The sequence below is a fragment of the Anas platyrhynchos genome, chromosome 1, assembly GCF_047663525.1.
Source record: "Anas platyrhynchos isolate ZD024472 breed Pekin duck chromosome 1, IASCAAS_PekinDuck_T2T, whole genome shotgun sequence".
NCBI lineage: Eukaryota > Metazoa > Chordata > Aves > Anseriformes > Anatidae > Anas > Anas platyrhynchos.
The window spans coordinates 53,118,157-53,138,549 of record NC_092587.1 but is presented as its reverse complement, the minus strand read 5'-3'; the positions used below and the strand labels follow the sequence as shown (position 1 = coordinate 53,138,549).

The 20,393-nt window shown below is 47.2% G+C and overlaps 1 protein-coding gene across 1 annotated transcript; it reads left to right on the top strand.

The window, feature by feature from the left end:
* Positions 1 to 113: 113 nt before the first annotated feature.
* Positions 114 to 10,159, top strand: RBX1 (ring-box 1). The gene is made up of 5 exons (XM_027451173.3): positions 114 to 272; positions 1,674 to 1,752; positions 7,668 to 7,738; positions 9,056 to 9,141; positions 9,997 to 10,159. The coding sequence occupies exons 1-5, from the start codon at positions 195 to 197 to the stop codon at positions 10,007 to 10,009; spliced, it is 327 nt and encodes a 108-aa protein (XP_027306974.1). The 5' UTR covers positions 114 to 194; the 3' UTR covers positions 10,010 to 10,159.
* The last annotated feature ends 10,234 nt before the right edge of the window (positions 10,160 to 20,393 follow it).

Sequence of the window (20,393 nt, the reverse complement as noted above, 5' to 3'; positions counted from 1 at the left end):
CGGCGCCTTTAAGAGCCCGGGTCACGTGACCCCAGCTCCCGGCCTGCCCTGGGCGCCGGGCCCCTCCCGCACCTGTTGGGGGCGGGGCTTGGCGGGAGCCCCGCCCCCTCCTCTCCCCCCCTCCCGCACCACCCCCCCTTCCCCTTTCCGCCGCGCATGCGCGCTGCGCGGCAGGGCCGGATCGCGCATCCAAAATGGCGGCCGCGATGGACGTGGACACCCCCAGCGGCACCAACAGCGGCGCGGGCAAGAAACGCTTCGAAGTGAAGAAAGTGAGGCCCGGCGGGGCGGGGCGCGGCGCGGCGAGCCCGGGGGGGCCGGTCCCGGTCCCGGTCCCGGTCCCGCTGGCACTGAGCGGGGCGGGGGCGGCTCCGCGCTGCCCTCCCGGAGCCGGCCGCCCGGCCGCACGGCGGAGGGGCGGGGCTTGCGGGGAGCTTGGCGTGCGTCCCAGCCAATGGCCTTCGAGCGCGGAGGGGAGCCGACCAATCAGCGGGCGCGGGCCGGTCCTGTCAGCGCCCGCCCGGCCGCTCCTGTCAGAGGCGGGGGTGGGGGCCGTGGGGTCGGGGCGCGCTGCGCTGCGCCGCGCCTCAGCTGGCCCCGGGGCTGGGATCATGGCGAGGCGATAAGGGTGCGCGATAAGGGCCGCTTACAGCCGTGCTGGTACTGGCCCGGTGGCCCTCAGCAGCTCTTGGGAGTCTGCGTGCCTCCTCCTTCAGAATCCACAGGTTGTGGGAAGGAGGAGGAACGCTGACATGGAAATAGAGCGCACTACAAAAAATATACGGCAGTGCAGGCAATAGGGTCAGGGACTGGAAACGTAGGAAGAAGCAAAACACACAGACTACTTAGGCGGTAAATGAAGGCCATCACGTCTACCAACATACCATTGGGTTGTGTTGAACATTGAAGGCAAACCCATCTGTGTTGGGAATTTACAGAAGACACAACTCTGGATTTTTCTAGGGAGGAGGCAGGAATAAAACGGCGCTATATTTCTCCGCATAGCTGGCGTTAACAATCTCATTCTGAATCGGTTTGCTAAAATTGCCACGGAATTCTTTAGCCAACCCATCCGCTGAGGTAGCATGGAACAGAGGGATTCCTCTCTTCATCTGTATTTTATCTTTGAAAGGTTTATTTGGCAGCACTTTCAGATTTTTTTATTTTTGCAAAAGAGATGGGTCAGGAGTCAGTGAGGGGCAAAGTCAGCGATGATTCTGGTTGTTGGCCCCAGCTGTTACTGGAAGAACTGGTGCAAGTAACAGAAATTCCTCGTAACAAAATGGCATCCGAATTGGCCTTTCTCCAAAGCACTGTCCTTTCCATCACAGCTGAGGATGTGGCACAAGGAACGTCCATGTCTACACATCTTGAATAAAAATGCAGATGCTTGCGATTGTTTGACAAAAAATAAAAAGGGGGTGACTGAGGGAGGTACCTGATTCTGAAGCTGTGTCCGAGAGGTATGTGTGAAGGCAGTGTACCACTGCTGTCCAGCAACGCTTCTCAACTGATGAGAAAGAATTACTCTGGAGATAAATGATTTTTTAAAATATCCCAGCGTTTCCATTTCAGAAATAAATGGGATCTTGAGGAAGTACATGAACTGTCATATGCTATAAATTGAGTGAAAATTATGTTTTTCTTTTGCTTCTTTTTTCCCCCCTCTCTAGTGGAATGCAGTAGCTCTTTGGGCATGGGACATTGTGGTTGACAACTGTGCCATTTGCAGAAACCATATTATGGATCTATGTAAGTATACAGTGGGGAAGAGAGCTGACAGTTCAGACATATACATGATGCACAGCTGAAATTTCCACTGTTCAGGTTATATTTCAGTAAATCCAGCTTTCAGCTCAGAAATAAGTCTTTGCAGAGCAAATACTAAGCACTATTTTACATAAGGCTGAAGTTCTGTAATCTCTTTTTTGTGACTGTACTGTTCTTCCCTTACCCTTCTCTTCTAAAGAATAGAATCACTTGGTACTGTATCTGCAGAAGAGCTGATGGTGCTGAGTGTGTTTTGAATGCAAGCAAACAGAAGGAAAGGAAGTGATAATAAAGAGCCAGTAGGAAGTCAAATTATTTAGGGTCGACAGGTATTGCTCACAAAGAGAGGCGTTAGAGGTTAGGGCTGTGGGCGTTGGGACAGGTATCAACTTTTTGATGGCAACCATTAGGAATAAATCTTGTGCTGCTTTCTGTGTCCCACTGGCCAGGAAAGGCTCAAACCAGTGACTTTTTTTGACTACTTGTTCTACAAAAGCTCCCTTAGTTAGTTTGTGTTATACCATAGGGAATTTTATGACTACCTAGAAAATGAACTGGTTGTTTACAAACAGGATAATCAAATATTAAAACTGAAGACCAAGTATTGCTACTACTGATTTGATTTTTTTTTTGACAGTTCACTTAAAAAAAAACATGCTTGCTGTGTTGGAAAATAAAGTGATAATAGGATTAAGTACAAACATTTCTATTGTGAAACAGGTGTGCATATACAAAGTCACTGGTTTTAGTCCCGTTAAGGATTGGTAATAAATACAAAACCAATTTTTTTTCACTCAAAAATTTGGCAGGATATTACTTACACAATAACTGTCCACTTTTTTTTCAGTAGCAAGGGCCAAAATACCTTTCAATATACCCCAAACAGAAATTTGTCAGTGTTACTAAAATTATAGGACTGTGGGACCCCAGAAAGCAAGAGCTATGATGTCTGAGAAAGGCTAGGCACGATTCCGTTGTGATAGCTTTGTTAATGTAACAAAACTCAGCACAGGTAATGGTAACGCTGTCTATAAGCCTATATGAAACCAAAAAAAAAAGTTTATAGTAGCGATTGGTGAGAGATGCACCTGATTTCACATTATAATTAAACATTTGTTACAGAACTACTTTCAGAAGTTTTTATTGTGTTTTGTTTTATAAAATAAAAAAGAAAGCACACTAACACAGGGCTGAAACTAGGTTAAGCAAGTTGACTTCTTTGTTTTGGGACAGTTGTGTTTGTATTTTGAGCCAGCTACTTCCTATCCACCCCTCACTTTATTCTTGGTTATTAGAAAGGGAATGATGACACTAAAAACAAGTGATAATAATGATATTGAAATACACCAAATTCCTTTGGCATAAAAATGTACTTTAAAAGTACCTCTAACCTGTACCACACTGGAAAATAGTTGAGGTTGACACTGACTTCAGCTTAGTCTCTCACGTTTATGATTTATTAGAGAGGAGAAAGCTGGAAAGAGTGTAGACAGATGTTACTTTTTCAGTAGTGAATTTATTTTGTTGAAAGTACATAGGTAGGTTATGGAAAAACAGCAAAGGAAAAGCAGATGGGTAACGTAGGGTTTTTTCTTTTTCCTTTTTTTCCAATCTTTTTTTGAGTTGTTCAAGCATAACGCGTTATTAGTTAGGGTATGAGCAACATTATGAAAAGCCTGAACTGCAAATGGTGGACCAAAATTGACAGTATACAGAGTAGAAAGGGTATCTAAATTGGTGTTCCGAGATCAGTGTTGGCTCTGGATTTACTTACTTCCTTGTTACAGGTCATTAATGATGTTAAGCAACGCTTTAATTAGATTTTCAAACATAAGATGTGAAGAGATTGGAAATTGAGGAAAAATTGCTAGAACGTACAGGGAAGAACAACAGAAGGCTCAGTTTGATAAAATGCAGGGTACAAATGCCTCCCTCGCCTAGTGATGAAGGGAAACCTTAAAAGGGCAAACATGAAAAGAGTGATAAGTACCGCCAGCCACGCTAATGGAGGATTGTTAACATTATGAATCCAACATCTAAAACTGGGATGTAACGATGTTAAGGTTTCATGCAGCCCTCCCAGTGCATGTACATTATGACTTGGTTGTTGGTAATATGGACAAAGGATTCCCCTGACCCTCAATACGGTTTATTTTCAGCACACAGAAGGGATGAGCAGACTTTCAGTGTTCTGTTTTTGTTCTTTTCTGGAAGGACCCACTTCCTCTTTAGATTTTATGTAAGCAGTGCTCCTGATTTCTTCAAAAGTTTGCTCTTTGGTGCTATCATTGCAGCGTGGCAAGCTGAGTGTTAGGAAACTCTGTGGTTGGGTTACCTTCTCATCTGAAATGTGGAATGCAGTCTTGTAAGCTGACCAGTGTACTTTTGAACCGTATAAAATGTGCCATCCAAATAGTGGTCCTTTTCTTTGGTAGTAAAATGCAAAGTATGAATTCAATGGTCTGGTTTCACAAGGATGGACAAATTGGTTAGAATCCAAAGCAGAATCTCAGGATGCTTAACAGGTTAGTTGATCTTGGCTTTCTGAGAAGAACAGAACAGAACTAAGTATATAAAGTTTGCTAAGTCATGTATATATAGTTTGCTAAGTCATAAGTGAGCGTGGAAAGTGATAGCTGTGTACAAATATTTTGGGAGTGTGATTCTAAGAGGAAATGCTGACTGTCACACAAGGGGCTATAAGTAGAAGGAATCATGACAATATGACAGGAGGAATTTAGGGTAAGTATTTGGAAAAACCTGCAGATAATTCTTAAGAAATGGGGAAAATTGCAAGGGGAAAGTTCTGAAAACCATCTGAAGTTTGAAAAACGGAATTGGAGAACTCAGTCAATATTTTGTAAGTAAGAAATGTACAAGTTTTCTTGCCTGTTTTTGTTGTTGTTTTTCTGCCTCTGGTTTAAAGCAGTGTGTGCTGCCAGCCAAGGTATGTGCGTTTTGTTCTGTTCTTCCCAGTGAGTCAGTGCCTTCAGAGCATCTCTTTGCCCCTTGCTTTCTAAGGTTAAAGGGAACCCGTACCATGGTTGCCCTGGCTCAAGGAGAAGCCATTTTGAAGAGCTCTGTCATCGAATTCAGCAGTGGGCTGTTGCTGCAGGAGGCGTGTGCTTGACTTCTGATACCTGCCACTGTGACTACCTACATGTAAATCTCGGGGTACTTGGGTTACAAACCTTCAGGAGGTTTCTGCAACAGGAGAAGTCCATGGAGAGGGATGGTTCCCAAGAGATGCTGAGATTCAGAAGTTGCCATTATGCAATATGCGTTGCTCTAACTCCCAGTGTTGGAACACTTCCATTGTCTCTTTCACATTTATTTACAGGTAGCTCGAGTTTTAGCTCCAGATACTCTGCCAAAAGCAAGGCAAAAGAAGAGGAGTTCAGTATTCCTCCAGTGCCTGTTACTGTCTCTCTTTCATCGCTTCTTTTGGGGCAGCAGCCAGAAAATAGCTCATCTTTCTTCCATAGCCAGAATCATCAGCTTTCATTTTCTGCTGCGGGCTGTCCATTTGTATGGTTGCATAGTTGATATCTTGTCCCTTTTTGAAATTAGGATAGTGGGAGTCCGGGAAGTGCTTCAGCTTTCGGGATTTCTTTTTTTGGCAGCTGAAGGTAGCAGTGCCAGCAGAAGTCTCCAGCCTGTTTGATGGGGGAGTTAAATCTGGCTGCCTTGTTGGGAGGGCCTTACATCACCGTGAGAGAACTCCTCTTCAGCTATTTCTGCAAAAGTTCATCTGTCCTCTTAAGCTTTTGGGACTGTTTTATTTTGGACTGCACTTGTTGGTCAGCATGTGACACTTAAATGAATTCTGGTCGTGCTCCTCTCCCTTACCTAAACTGTCTGTCTTCCCCCTCATTCACACTCAAAACATGGGATCCTTTAAAGCCTGGAAAAAAATAATCTGGGTTGTGATCCACAGGGCCCAGCTAACAGGTTTGGACCACATAGGGAATAAAAAGGCAAAGCGACATAAGAATGGGCTAGATGGATTTCAGATCTAATATGCCCAATATCCTGTCTCCAGCAGGGAAAGAGAAGAAACAAAATAAGGATACCGTGTGCTGCAATATTTCTCTGGCTTTCGTAGACTTCTGCAGTAAAAGGTTGCTTGCCAGTTGACTTTTTTTTTTTTCTTCAAATGGATTTCCTCTCCATCTTTCACTACTCATCTTTTCATCATTTTCTGCTAATGTACAGACTTGGGCCAAGTATTTCAAACTAACATATGTAGGATAGGCAGTAGGACCACAAGTCTGTATCACAGGAACAGTGAGATTTCTGCAGCAAATTGTAAACAGGTGCACGTTTCACCAAAGTGATTGAGGCTCTTCAAGGTTCTTGAACGCCTTCCATTTTCTTAATCAGATTTAGTTTTATTGCTGCATGTGTTGACGGCTGAAGGCATGAAGTCATCAGACTTTTCAGCTGTACTTTTCAGCTGAACTGGTTTTGTTCTCTTCTGCGGGCTGGCCAAGGACTGAGCTTTGGACCTTCTGTTGTATATCGTATCGAGATGTAAAACGTCATTAACAGAGGTTCATTCAAACCGTGCTGAGCAGTTGTTGCTACTGAGCTTCCTTAGACCTGAGTCTTGCTGTGAGTAACTTCCCGTGACCGAGGTTAACCCATCTCCGTTGCATGTCATGAGAAGTTGGCTTTTCTCTAACTTGGTTCATCTCCACAGCTGAAAGGGAATACAAAACGGAGGAAGGGATAAATAGGACGGAAAAAATAAAGATCATGTTTTTCAGCTGAACCTGTGGGGCATGAAGTTTTTTGAATTCTTAATTTGTGAATCAGATTCCTTTTCCTCAGAGCATGTTTGAGCAAACGAAACGCAAACAGCGAATTGGAGCTCGTTCAGACGTTATCTTTGCCAGGAAAAAAAGATCTGCAAAAAAAAGAAAGTAACAAGCCCATGTATCAAATCCTAAGCTGATCGTCTATCAGCACGCCTTCTTAAACCATTTTGGCTTGACTTTTAAAGGAAGCATCCTTTAGCAGAAAGCTAGATTAAATCGTTGGTCACAGGTTGGTGCTGCTGCCTGTGGAGGAGCTGGAAGTGTTTTCTTATTCTTCGGAAATTTCTTCCTGAGCTGGACCAGAAGTAAATTGTTCAAGCTCTAGAACAGAGAATCAGGTTGTTGGATTTATTTTCCTAGAGCAGTTCTTCCTTCCTCGGTCTCTTACCCATGCCACCTGAGACAAAACGTAAAACCTAACCCAAAGCAGTCTCTATCCTTTTTGGGGTCATCCCACATACTCATCTGTCAGGTACAAAAAGTTCAAAAGACACATTTTAAACTTTTTTTTTTCCTTTGTTGTTTTTGGTGGTATACTTACCTGTCACAAGACCATGGGAAGGAGCCAGACAAAGCCCATCATTATGTGAGCAAATTAATTTGTAAATGTAACTAACGGTACCAAACGTCTGACAAGATGAATGAATTTATATTCCGAGAAACCTGGATAAGAAATTTCAATAAACTTTTCTTCAAAGCTCTGCTGTGACTGATAATCAGAACAGATGCATTAAAACACAAGGGGAACCAAATAAAAATATTTATCCTTCAAATTTGGAAAACAGACACATGCCGCTGGTGGATGAGCTAAGTACTGCTGCCATCTGGAACTTTGGAATATTAAAAATGTAGAGGAAGAAGGGAAGTGAGATGAAATATGTTTTGATCTAATAATTTTATAAAAACGGTATGCATGAAAGCAACTGCTCTTGCCACTTTTTGATGTAATAAATGCAACAAAACTTTCTGATATAATAAATGCAATTACAACCCTGTTGTAATGAAGGATACTAGTGGTTGGTGTTGCATGTACATCTTTTTCTCCTGTGTTTATGTGTTTAATTTTTGTTTCCACAGGCATAGAATGTCAAGCAAACCAAGCATCAGCTACCTCTGAAGAGTGCACAGTTGCATGGGGCGTCTGCAATGTAAGGGAAACTCTTTGGTTGCTGAGCTCACGTGCAGTGATGTTACCCCTTTTTCTCTTGACTTGGGACAAAGCTAGTTCTCTAAAATGTTTCAGATAATCCACTAGAAAAAAAAAACATCACACACACAACTTTAAACACTGTCTGTTTAGTAGTGTGTGTAAAGGAGAGAGAAGGGGGGAAAAAAATGAATGAGAGTTTGAGAGGTGTATGAGGAGGACACAGAAGAGAAGGGAAGAAAGGACGCCTTTACCTATATTTCTGGAAGCAGAACAGATCTTTAATTTTGAGCAGGATTTTCCTGGTCAAGGTCCTGCGTAGGGGCCATGCCTCTTAATTTTTTTCTTTCCAGATAATAGAATTACTCGTATGTCACCATGCTTGATTTGTCTTTATGCAGGCTGATTCAAGGAATCCATATGGGGTAATTAGGTGATTTGCTTTCCCTTTTGGAGGCAGACCAAATTGGTTCTAGTGTATAATCTCCAGTTCTTCGTTTGTGGCCATAAATGCTCCTTTGTACATGGTCCCAGTAGTATGTGAACTCAAACCTGCCTGCCTCTTAGCTAGCCTGGACCTGAGCTCGAAGACATATTTTCCATAATGGAATAACTCCCTGTTCACCCATCCTATCCTCCCTGTGCTGTGGGATCAAGTTACAGTGAGATAATGCTGAAATAGGATTATAAATGTACCAATTCCCTCTGTAAAGGACAAGAGCAAATTTTGAATCATATGAGAATATTCTGGTGACAAAATGAAGATTTCTGCCTGTAAAAGTTACCACGAATGGGACCTTGGCTTTGAGTAGCTATTTGGGGTGTGGAAGAGGGTGTCTGTGCTAGGCACAGAACAGAGATTTTATTTTTTTCTTTCTAATTTTGTAAGTTCATTTTTATTCAAGTGTTAGTTTGTCCAGAAGATTGTTGGAGAGCGGCAGTGTGTACACATGTATGGTCCTTGCTACTCGCTGTGAAACCCTCTTTCTTGTCTTTCTGATGCTGCTGCTTATCAGCATCTGCTCTGCCAATTTTAGCAGCCGCTAAACTCCGCGCTTTCTCCTTCATCAGAAGTCAGTTGCTTGCTGCTGCGTGTGCTGTGAAACGGGCTGCCTGCTGCCATTTCACTCCTTTCATTTCTCTCTGAAAATGCAGACCGGTTCCTTGGTTTTCCCAATGAGCTGGAGGATCCATCCTCCCCGCCTTTGTCTGCAGACGCTTGCTGCTCTTTTCTTACCGCGATGCTTTCTGTGGTAGTTTGCACATCGAGCTCTGTTAGCGTGTTCTGAAATAATGTGGTTTGTGTTTTCTCTTCCAGCATGCTTTCCACTTCCACTGCATCTCTCGCTGGCTCAAAACTCGCCAAGTATGTCCGCTGGACAACAGGGAATGGGAGTTCCAAAAGTAGGTATCCTGCAGAGATTTGGAGATGAAAAATCTAATTGCCCTCCTGCTAATAGAAAGTAATGATGTCATTTATGAGGGTAATCTTGTGGTTGTGGGTCCGAGGGCATAGCTGCTGTTGGGAAAGGGTTTTTTCTTTTCCACCTTGCTGTATAGTGACCTTCCCTTAGTCCCATGGTGGTGAGGAGCTCTGAAGGAAGCCCAAGTAGCTGTGGGGTACATGGGAGTTGTTAGAAAGTAGTGATTCCTATCGACCTCCTCTGTAAAGAACAGAGAGCAGAGGAGAAATGGAATTCACTGACAGTGGAGCCTCAGGTGAATGTAATACTGCTGCATGAGCTGTTTGGGCTTAGAAAATGACCTGAATTTAGCTTCTGTTTCGAAGCATTTATACCAAAATGTCAGAAGTCTTGTTGAGGCCCTCTGCATTGTGACAATTTGGTTTGTAACTCTAATAGGATCAAAGATTAATACAGCTCTTTCCTGGCATCTTGAACGTAGGTGTCCACATAGCCACTGCCACAGCCTTGACCCATTTATTCGTGATTTATACTTTCTTTTTATTTTGTATTCTTTGGAGGTCTCTTGTTAGACTAAGAATGGGAAACACACGGGTGTTTTTTTGAGGGGTGATTGTATGTTGGCAGTGGGTAGTAAGCTCGTCACCTGCTTCGTTTATCCCTATCCTGTGCCATTTATCTCTTAACTGTGGGTTCATGTTCTTTTTTTCCTTCCCCCTTTTTTAAAGCATATTAATTCTAACTAGAGGCCAGATTAAAACAAAGCAGAACATAATAAAACTCTTCAGGATTCTCTTTTTATTAAAAAAAGCATTAACCTATTGTATACTTGCAGGTACGGACACTAGAGATGGTCGTCACGCTTCTTACGTCATCACCCTCAGTTGTTCGTGTCCCTCTGGGTTTGTCCTAGCAACTTGAAAAATCAGCAGTGAATGCCATGTAACCCGAACTCCTCCCTGTTGTGTACCATTGAATAAAATCTTGCCGGAGCCTCCCGTCTGAGTGTGCCCTCCTTTCATGAGCGGAAAGTCGGTGAACGAGGAAGGAGGATTATCTGTAGACTTCAGCCAGGGAACCCTTAAGCTGGGCAGCTCCTCCTGTCAGCGTGCCCAGCTCCTGACTGCGGGTTTGGTCTTTCCCCCACGTGACTCAGAACCACGCCTCTGGCCCGCTGAAGTCAGCATCGAGCTGGGCGCGGGGCATGCCTGGCTGAGTAATTTATGCAAATGGCATTTCTGGTGGACCTGCTTCTTGCGGCTGGGCTGAAATGGTGATCTGTACAGTTAGGGGTTGTGTCACTGTTAGAAGTTATTCTCTCTTGCTTCGGCTCTCTAGTTTGACTAAACCAGCTCCCCTGCAGAGGAACAATTCAGTACCTGTTTGCAGTTCCATCTGTTGAGCCTGGGAGATAGTAACTAGACGTTAAGATTTTTTTTATCAGTGGTCTTAAAGCACTTCTGTGTGTCAGGTGCAAGCAAACCTGGGAAATTCACCCGATAGATTGACTGCAGAGCTGCAAATAAGTGATGTATGAACAGACTCATGCTGGGTTGGCTTTTTACTGGTATTTTCCCAACCCACAGCTCTTACGGGCCAGATGTTGTGACTGGAAACTGCACCGTGTTTTGTTCGGTATCTGCTGTGCCAACCGGTGTCCTCTTCGCTGCATCAAAATTTTGGCTCCCATCTTGACAGCCTCAGCAGATGCCAGGGATTCGAACAAGGTCAGAGGAATCCTTCCTGCTACGAAAGGCTGTGTCCCTTCACGTCCGCAGCAGTAATAATGATAAATTTCTTGTGTTATTTGTGATGTTACCTTTTCATCCACACGTTTTTCCTCGCTATTGAGAATGGGACATCTGATGGCTGATGTTAAACGTTAATGTACTACAGCCATAGGGAAAGGATCGTCATCGATGGAAGCAGAACTTGCAGGTTTTTCGGTAATTGCTGGAGCTTTCTTTAACCTGCGGCAAGCAAATATCGGGATGATTTTACCAGCTGTTGTCAGCGCTCTGAAATGATAGGGTTTACTGGTTTTCACCCTGAAGAAGAAAATGGAACGAGCAGAATCAGGGGAGTTTTATCGCTAGACAGCTTATTTACACGGTTCAGCGGGCACAAAGCTCATTCTGAATTCACAAGGTAGTTTTGGTGGGGGGACAGGAGCGGAGCAGAAGAGGGGAAAGATGATCTCAGTGGTGGTCAAAGCATTCACCCAGGTGGCGGGATAGGCAGCGAAATGCTGTTCCCAGGGATTTGAACTCCCACCTGAATGTCCCATCCAGGCATTTCCCTCTCCTTTCTGCCTTTCCAGCTGCTGCAGGTCAACACATCCCTGCCACTGGTTCACCTGCGGTGAAGCTCTGGGCTCTGTGGTGACCTGAGGCAGCTCCGGCACGTGGCTGTGCTGTTTTTGGTAGCGTGCATTAAGGTTGCGTTTGGGGGGAGAGGGAAAAGCTTCGGTGAGCAATCTCAGCAGCTGTGGGGAGCGTAAAGTGAAGGGAAGGGGGATCTGCTTTGTCCCAGGGCACACAGAGCCCTGATACATGGCTCTTGCTCCGACTCGCACCGCTCTGCACTGGCTTTGGCAGCATGGCCCCATCCCTGCAGGTGGTGGGAGGGGGAAGGCCCCCTCGTCCCCGCTGTCCTTTTTCCCTAAAGCAACCGTCGCTGCCACTCACCCAGGGCAGTGCCGTTTGCCTGCTCTGTAAATGGAGAACGTGTCTGGATCGTGAACCCAGCATAAAATCAGGAGGAGGCGGTGGTTTGAACTGCACGGGGCTGCAGCTGTCCAGCTGAGGGGAAAACAAATCGCCGATGGGCCTGCAGCAGAGCAGGGATGTTGCTGTCCTGCTGCTTTCCCCAACGTCGCCGGCTGCGGTGCTGAGCGGGCCCCGCGGGGAGGGCTTGGGGCATGCCGCTGCGGCCAGACAGCAGCTTCCTTTCCCATCCTGTGGGGAGGAGGCAATGAACTTCAGATGCTGCCCGGCATCGGCAGTGCCTGCTGCACCGCGTCCCTGGCTGCTAATTCATAAAAGTGTCTGAATCAGGTGCCGGGATGGTGTAGTCCCTGCTAGGCACCCACAGAAGTAGGAGGGGAGCACATGCACGTGAGAGAAGTACATGAGAAGTATGTGAAGAAGTACAGGACTCCCAGCAGCACGTATCCCTTGTGGAGGAGCCCTGGGAGCTGCTCTGACTGCAGCGTGGTGGTGGGACCCCAAAGACTCGTGTGATACGGGGAGGGGAGGCAGGAGCAGCCTCCTGCACCCGTGTGCCCTGCATCAGGGCAGAGGATGGCAGTGAAACCACTTCCCCGACTGACGGCTGCTGTGGTTCATTCCCATCGCTAAAAATGAGCAAAGAGACTGGGCGAGAAGATAACGTGAAGAGGACAGAGGCAGAGACCAAGACACTGCTCTCGTCAGCGAGCTGATGTCCTGGCAAGCAGAGGCTCCTCCCTGGGAAGGCTGGCACGGCCCCTGCTGCTCCGCCTTGCTCTGGGCACTGGTGCCCCAGGTTTGCTTTCGCCTGGGTGGAAGCTGTCTCACCTTGGAGCTCCCCAGGCCACGGCTGGGGAGAAGCAGAGGAGGTGGCACTGCTGAGGGTGGTTTCCTACAGCAGGTTCCAGGGGGTGAAGGGGCTGAGGAGCATGTCTGTGACGAAGTTTCCCTCTTCTCCCTGCCTTGCTTACCCCATTATTTTCCTCCCCACAAAAAAAAACTGTGGGAAGAGCAGGCTCTTTTCTGCTTTTGCTTTTACTTTCCCACCACCACACACTTTATCTAACTTCATTTTCTTCCCCTACGCAACAGGTTTTGCAGTGAGCCTGTTTTGCTTTCCACGGGGCATCTCAGGCGCTTCCCTGTGCTGCTCACCCCCTCCACCACCACCACGCCGCCCCCATCTTCCACTCTCCCCCTCTCTGATCTGGTTCCCGTGTAGGTCCTGAGGAACGGTCGGTGTCCTTCCACACTCTGCAGCCTGAGGGAGGGTTGGTGGGAAGATTTTTATCTCGCCTGGGCCAAACTTTTAACCGATGCCAGAAGTCAAGCTACAAGTTACCAGAAGGTCTCTTTGGTGTCTCCACCACTTACCCCCTCCACGAGGGTAGGCTGTCTGCCTGTTGTCCCACCTTTTTGAGGCCTGTATTTACCCACTCCCAGACCTGCAGCAGCCTGTGGTTTGCCTGTTTGCTGCCTTTTCCACATCTCTGTCACCTGCTTTCTCATTCCTCACACGCAAGGTGAGTCCTGGCCTCAGCGCATAAGCCAGGAGGAGGCCCAGCAGTTGCCTTTCAAAAGCCACCAGGGGTACCCCTGGTGTATGTAGGTGCTGGGGAAGGGGATTAAAGGAGGCCTTCTCCAGAGGCACAGCCTGATTATTCCCCTTTTCATCCTTCCTCCGTGTCCTAAAAGACATCAGCTACAACGCAAACCCAAAAAGGCATTCGTCTCCCATCCGCTTGTTGAGAGGCGGCATTTCCTTGGAGCGTTTTCCTCCTCGCAGTAGCATCGGATGCATGGGAATGAATCATGTTGACATTTTAGACAAGAAACATTACGATTTTTTTTAATGCAAAGCCTCTTTTTTACTCTTTGGGTCCCTCCCTCTCCCCCCCCTCACCCCCGAATTTCAGTATTGTGGCTTTTTTGCTGGGTGTGTGTTTGCCACAATGCAGCTAGCAGCTGCAGCCCTTTCTATAAAAGTTCAGCTTCGTGCAGTTCCGGGGCGTAAGGCGCTGCATTGCTCACCAAATCCTTCACTCGCCCTGGGGTTTGGGGTGAGGGGAGAGAGGTGGCTTCGGGTGCCAGGCTCGGGCACCCCCTGCTCCTCACCAGGAGAGCGGCAATCACCTCCCTGCCAGCCACCAGCTCAGCGCAGGCTGAGGAGGCAGGAGCAAAGGAGGCAGGAGTGAGACACCACAGCCTCCTTCAGGCACTTTAGGAACACAGAGGAGGAGGTTTATGGCAGATCTTGTTGTATCCATGCAAAATCTTTTTGAAAGGGCTGGGGTAAAGGTGGATCCCCACCGGTGTGCTGGACATCACCGTCAGGAGGGTGAAATACGGGAGGTCTGTGTTGGCCTTGCCTCAGTTTTTGAGAATTTCCCAGACCTTGTCCCCATCCCCTCCTGCTGTCTGCTATGAACAGGGGCCTCTTCTCCAGTCAGTCACCTGCTGTTGATAAGCAGCAGACTCTTTATTTATTTAGTTTTTGTGGTCCATACGCTACCTGCCTCTAAAACCTGAGCCTGACACCCAGAAGTGCTCCTACTGCTGATGGAGAAACAGAACCCATCCTTATTCTGCTCCTATCTCACATACAGCATAAAAACATCCCCAAAACTGTTTTTCTGCAACCGCTGTGTGGTATCTCTGCCCTGGGTTGCACCTCACCTGCACGGCCTGTCCTGTTCAGAGCTGGAGGCCTCTGAGGGGGAAGATGGTATCCAGGAGAGGGGACACGGCAAATCCTCAAACTCCCAAGCAGCAGCAGCAGCATTATTTGTGCTGAAAACCAACGTCAGAGCTGCAACCATTGCTCGTTTTGTGGCTGTTCCCTCAGTGCAGTGCTGCAGGCTGCGCTGGCAGAACAGAGCCACGGGTGCTGACAGCGGCCTCCTTACACCCAGGGCTGCTGCCGCTGCTGGAGACCCATCTTCTGAAGCACCAAAAGCACCTCCCGGAAAATCATGTGGCCTCGTTTTTTTCCCTCCTTTCCCACTTGCCTCTTCCAGGATCACCACGATTTTTGCCTCATTCCCTTGTGCTCGCTGGTGGCTCAGTGTACGAGCAGCCTGCGCTGGATGGGAGGCACCTGAAGTCGCGGGTTGCTGATATTCCTGGGGCGAGGAGGGTGACCTCAGCCCAGCTCCTCTCTGCTGCCCATAAATCACATTAGAGTATATCAAAGCCCTGAGCTGTCAGCGCTACCTAGATGTAAATACTATAATTATCCTAGGTAAAATTAACAGTTTATCAGACTTCCTGTGTTGAATCTTTTTATTACAGGCTGCTTTTTTTTTTTTTTTTTTTTTTTTTTTTTTTTTTTTCCCTAACACAGATTTGATTTGCCACAGACCTTATGTGACACAGGATTATAAATCTCTGGGTTTCAAACACTACCTGACATCACGAGCTATTGCAGCAGCTACTTGGCAACCTCTCAGAAGCTTATTTTGCTGAGGAGAAGGCCCTTTTTTTCCTGGCTGCCCTAAAATTTGCAGGTCCCTTTCAGAAAAAGCTTTACCTATGTGGCGATGCTGGATCTGTACCAAGGTTCTGAGGGACCCAGGCGGAGATGTAACCCCACTAAGGTGGAGGAATGAGGCTGAAGAGCACCTGGTGTGGTGCCCGTGCTGGGTGTGGGCTCCAGCCTTCCTCATCCCTGGCCCAGCAGAAGGTGGCAGCTTCATGTGGTGAGCCCAAAGACCTCCCCAGCCCATCCCAACACACACACACACATCTTTGTGCCGTGGTAGGAAACGAGCAGCGTTATTGCTTTTGTCCCAGCGGAGCCTGGAGCCGCGGGTTGGTCTCAGATGTTTTTCCTCCCTCTGACTCTCAGCCTGCTTGGTGTATTTCCAGCAGCTCTTCTCCTGCTGAAGGTGATTCAGAAAATGAAACATGACAAAACAAAACTCATTTTAATAGCCTGTCTTGGCCAAGACAAACTAGGGATATAGCTGTGTTATTATCGTGAGCTGGAACGCAAAGCTATTTACTTCATTAGCAGGAACGACAACAAAATAACAACCCATAATGTTGGCAAGGGCAGAGCCAGATCTAAAACATTGCATACAAAATAGAAAAAGATCTGGAATAAATTCCTTGATCCAGATCTATTTTTTTTTTTTTTCTTGGACAAAGTAGGCTCAGAAAGCTCCAACTGCTTGTGAAAGGCTCTGTGGAAAGTGCATTTTTATGCGGTGTCTGCCTGTGGAGAGCTGGACCTTCCACATCCCGAGGAGATGCCACCAGTCAAGAGCTGGGGGACATTGAATGCTGACACTACGACATGGGAACGCTTGAAAGCTGGAGGCTGAGCGAGAACAGAGTTGAAACTGCCAACCGAGGAGGGTTTACACCGTAAGCAGACTCTGGGCCTGGAACTAGGACTGGTCCTGAGCTTGTGCTTTCATTCCCACCACAGCAGAAGCAGAGCTGAGCAGCTGCATGGGGCAGTAAGCGCGAGTAGGCTGAATTCCTTATCACAGGGCTAATGTATTTGGGTTGCTTTTTTGTTCGGGTTTTCATTTCTGATTTTGGGTGGGCTCTCAACACAATTTCCAGAAGCCTTGTCACTGATTATGGATAACTTCTTTCAGCATTTCGATTCAGGGGTGGATCTGTAGCAGCTCCTCCAGCAATGTGGACGTGCAGGGGTTGCCCTGTCTGGAGAGGACATCTCATCATGAAGAACAAAACATTAGGATAGAAAGGAGAAAGATCTGCAGTAAATTCTGTTTATCTTTGAAAGAGGAACAGAGTGTTTATCTGGTCTTAACAGCATTGTGTCCTTCAGTTTTGTTCCAAATTTTCCATCTATCTTGGGCTATCTTTTGCATTTTAAGTAGATCCAGCTGTCCCTAAATCCCCCACGAACATACCTGAAAACAACATTTACCGTACCTACAACATCTAAGATGCCTTCTTGTTCTTCCTCAGTCCAGTACAGAAGCCTTCTAAAGCAGCCCATCAAACAGTCCTCCACAAGAGGAGCCCGTCCCTCTGTGGGATTTAGATTTTCTTTCTGTTTGCTGGGTACTTGGTTCAAATGCCCTGTCCCACACCTCCCCATCTCACCAGCCGTGCCACCGCTTGCTTCCTGCACACCTGCAGGCACTGACAGAGGAGCCCAACGTGCTGTGCTGAGCAGGCCATGGCTGCTGGAGGTGTCCAAGGACCTCGTGGACCTTCAGCTACCGGCATGGAGAGTGTCCAAATGGGCATCACGGCGTGCCAGGCTGTTCATGCCTGGGGAAATGGCTCACCTGTGAAGTGATGGGTGCTCCCATCTGGCCAGCTGCAGAAATACTGCCCTGATCTCACGTAGCTATACGTGCTTCCTCCGAGCCAGCCGTGTTCATGCCAAAGCTAGGAGGAGATAGAAAGCTGGCAGAGCTGTGCTGGCTTCATTCTATACTTGGGTTATTTCCATCATTTATTTTTCCTCGCACCTCTGCTTTGGGTCCAGCTGCAGGATGAGGGTATTTATTTAGAGGTCATCGCTTGAAGAAGACAAGGTAATGGATGTGCACCAGAATGGACGTGCCTTGAGATATTTAGTCCACACGTGTCTGACATCAAATGGTGGTCAAAGGAGGAGAATGGAAATAGGTAACAACAAGTAACAAAAAGGTTCTGCCTTTTTGAAAACATCGTGTGAAGCAAGGTGAGCTGAAGTCTCAGAAACACCCATGCTTTCTCGTTCTGACTCTGTGGTCTCTTCACTTGGTCGGCCTCACCCTCAGCCTCGGCTTTTTCACGTGCAGACCTGAGAAGGTAACGTGAACAACCCCGGCAGCACGGGGTCAGACACGATTACTCAGAGCCTACGGTGCTCGGGAGGGAAGTGCAACGCAAGCACTTCTATTATTTGTGGTAAACACGTACGGGAATTATTTAAGGCTCGTGTGTTCGGGTCGCTTTCTAAGGTTGGTTTAAAAAAAGTCAGTCTTTGGTGGTGATTTCTTTAAAAGAAGAGCAAAGGCAGGGCAGTTTCTGCAGTGAGTCACGGCGAGATCAGAAGCCATTTATCGGTGGCTTCCCGTCGGCAGCTGCCTGTCCCGAGCAGCCTCTTCCCGACCCGCTGGATGCCCCTGGGCAGCTGCCCGCTGCTGGTGGCAGCATCCAGCATCCCCCATGCACCACCCAAGCTGCTCACCTGCCACAGATGAGTCCCTTTGCACATGTCTTTTTTCCTCCCCAAAATGTACTTTTTTTTTTTTTTTTTTAATGGATTACCCGGAATGTAAGAGAGATTTATGCTGGGTCTCGGGTGTGAGCTCCTCTTTTAACAAATTGTGCTGTTTGGATGTAAGGAAAACCAAAAATCAATTTGCTTTATGCTCTATACCCATCCCCTCCTTCTCCTCACGCGCTGTCAGAAACACTGACTGAATTAATTGCAGGAACATCAGGCACCAGAGGGGTAGGGAAAAAAAATTCAAAGCCTTGTAGTACAACGGTAGCAGCGTTTTGTGTTCTCTGGGGTTTTCACTTGCAGCACTGCTGCATCCCGGTTTTAGCTGCGCAGAATTTAATGCCCATTTTTCTTTTGCTAATTCCATCGCAGGGAAGTGTGTTTGACATTTGCAAAAAAAGCTCAGAGGCCTCAGTGCTCCTCGAGTCTTGGTTAGGAGCAGGGGCACGGAATGATTTCCGACTTTGCTTTGTGAAGAAACCAGGGGCTTTTCTTTTTCTTGCTTTCTCCCCTCTGGTGCTGGTTGAACAGAGAGGCACTATCCATCCGTGCCAAGGTCCCAGCTCCTGGAGTGAGGGGATGAAATCAAAATTTGTTTGCTCTATTTCTGATAAATTGAACTTCCAGTCTTTCATCAGACCGAGAGGAAATGTGAAAATATCACCAAGAAGATGTCTGCTCGAGTCCGTGGAGTGCTGGAGCTCTAGCTCCAAAGAGACACGTGCTGCACCGTGCATCTCAAGCGAGGCTTATCAGGAGGGTTTCTCCTCCTGGTTGGAGAAGACCGTGTCTGGAAAGCAGGTCACCAGCCCATGAGTGCGATGGAAACATGGGAGCCCTGATTCTGTGATTGTGAGATCTTCTCCGTAGGGATAACCTCAACTTAGAGCAGGTCAGAGTCTGGACTTGTCAGTCCTTGGGGCTGCTGGAAAGATCGCTAGGGACAGGCAGCCCAGTGGCAGGCATTTTTCAGCTCTGAGCAAGGAGCCCTTTCTGACAAAAACACAGCAAGCAGTTAGCAGAGTCCAGCTTATTCATTTTGCCATCGGTGTGTGCTCCCTCCTGCATGGAAGGATTTCCCTGTTCTCCCCGGGGCATTTGCAAACCCCCGTACCACAACGGGGGATGATTCAGGCATGTCTGTAATAGAGGAACTCTCTCTGGATCCTGCTGCTTTAAATTATTCACTTCCTCTTATCATTTTTTTTTTTTCCTTCCTTGAGCAAGTGAAAGTACTTTGCCTGTTCTTGCGAGATAGGCTGTGCCCACTCTTTTCCCAGGATGGGTGCTGGGACCGGGAGAAAGCAGACTCACGGTTTTACTACCAGCGCAAACACAAAGTGAGACACTTTGCAAAGGTGTGTGTCCCGGGAAACGCTCGAGACAACAAAACAGTTCTGGGGCTCGGTGTCTCGGCAGCCAGCACCGGTCCGGGCTGAGTCATGCTGGAGCTGTCACAACCCCAGGTGGCTGCTGTGGCAGTGACCGGGTGCCCTCACAATACCTTCACTGCGGCCTCTCCCATCGCCCTGCTGGCACCAGCAGCAGAGGTGATGCAGAGGCACCAGAGCTTTGCTCTTCCTGTGGACGGACAATCTGAATAGACTGGAGGGACTCCTGGCTCTCTAGGGGAGCTCCAGGTCACACAGCCTGTGCAATTTTGTGGCAGCAGCACTTGCCACTGCTGAAAACTGCCATTCCTGAGAGACACAGAGGCATTCAAAGACCCTAAAGGAAATAAATTTAAGTAATATGGGCTGTGGGGTCAGCCTTGCTCAGCAAAGCACACAAACAAGGACCATGGGGTTGCTGTGAGGGTAGGGTTGAGCTTGAGAGGCACCTGAAAATCCCAGCAAGTTTGGCAAGCTGTTCAGGAGTCCACAGAGTGTTTCAGAGGAGTTGAGCCAAGAGATTCACTCAAGGACCAGACTGCAACATCCCAGTTTATCCCTGCTATGTCCTGATCCCAAAAGCGACCCCAGAAATGGCACAGTAAGGAACCAAACACGCCCATCATAGAGGTTCCCCACTAGCAGCCATCTGCACATTAACTTATTAAAACTGGGTCCTTAAGCAAAGGTGAGTGAGCAGAAAATTGTTGTTTTTATAGTTGGAGATGGGCTATTTGTAAGAAGAAAGGAAAAAAAAATCAGCAATGCGATAATTCATTGTTTTGTCCTGAATTCAACTGCTGTTCTGTCAACTCCTTCAGAAGAAAATAAAGTATAAACAGGGATTTTCGAACCGACTCCTTTTCTCTGTAGCGGAGGACAAGGGCAGTGCTGAGCCAACACACTG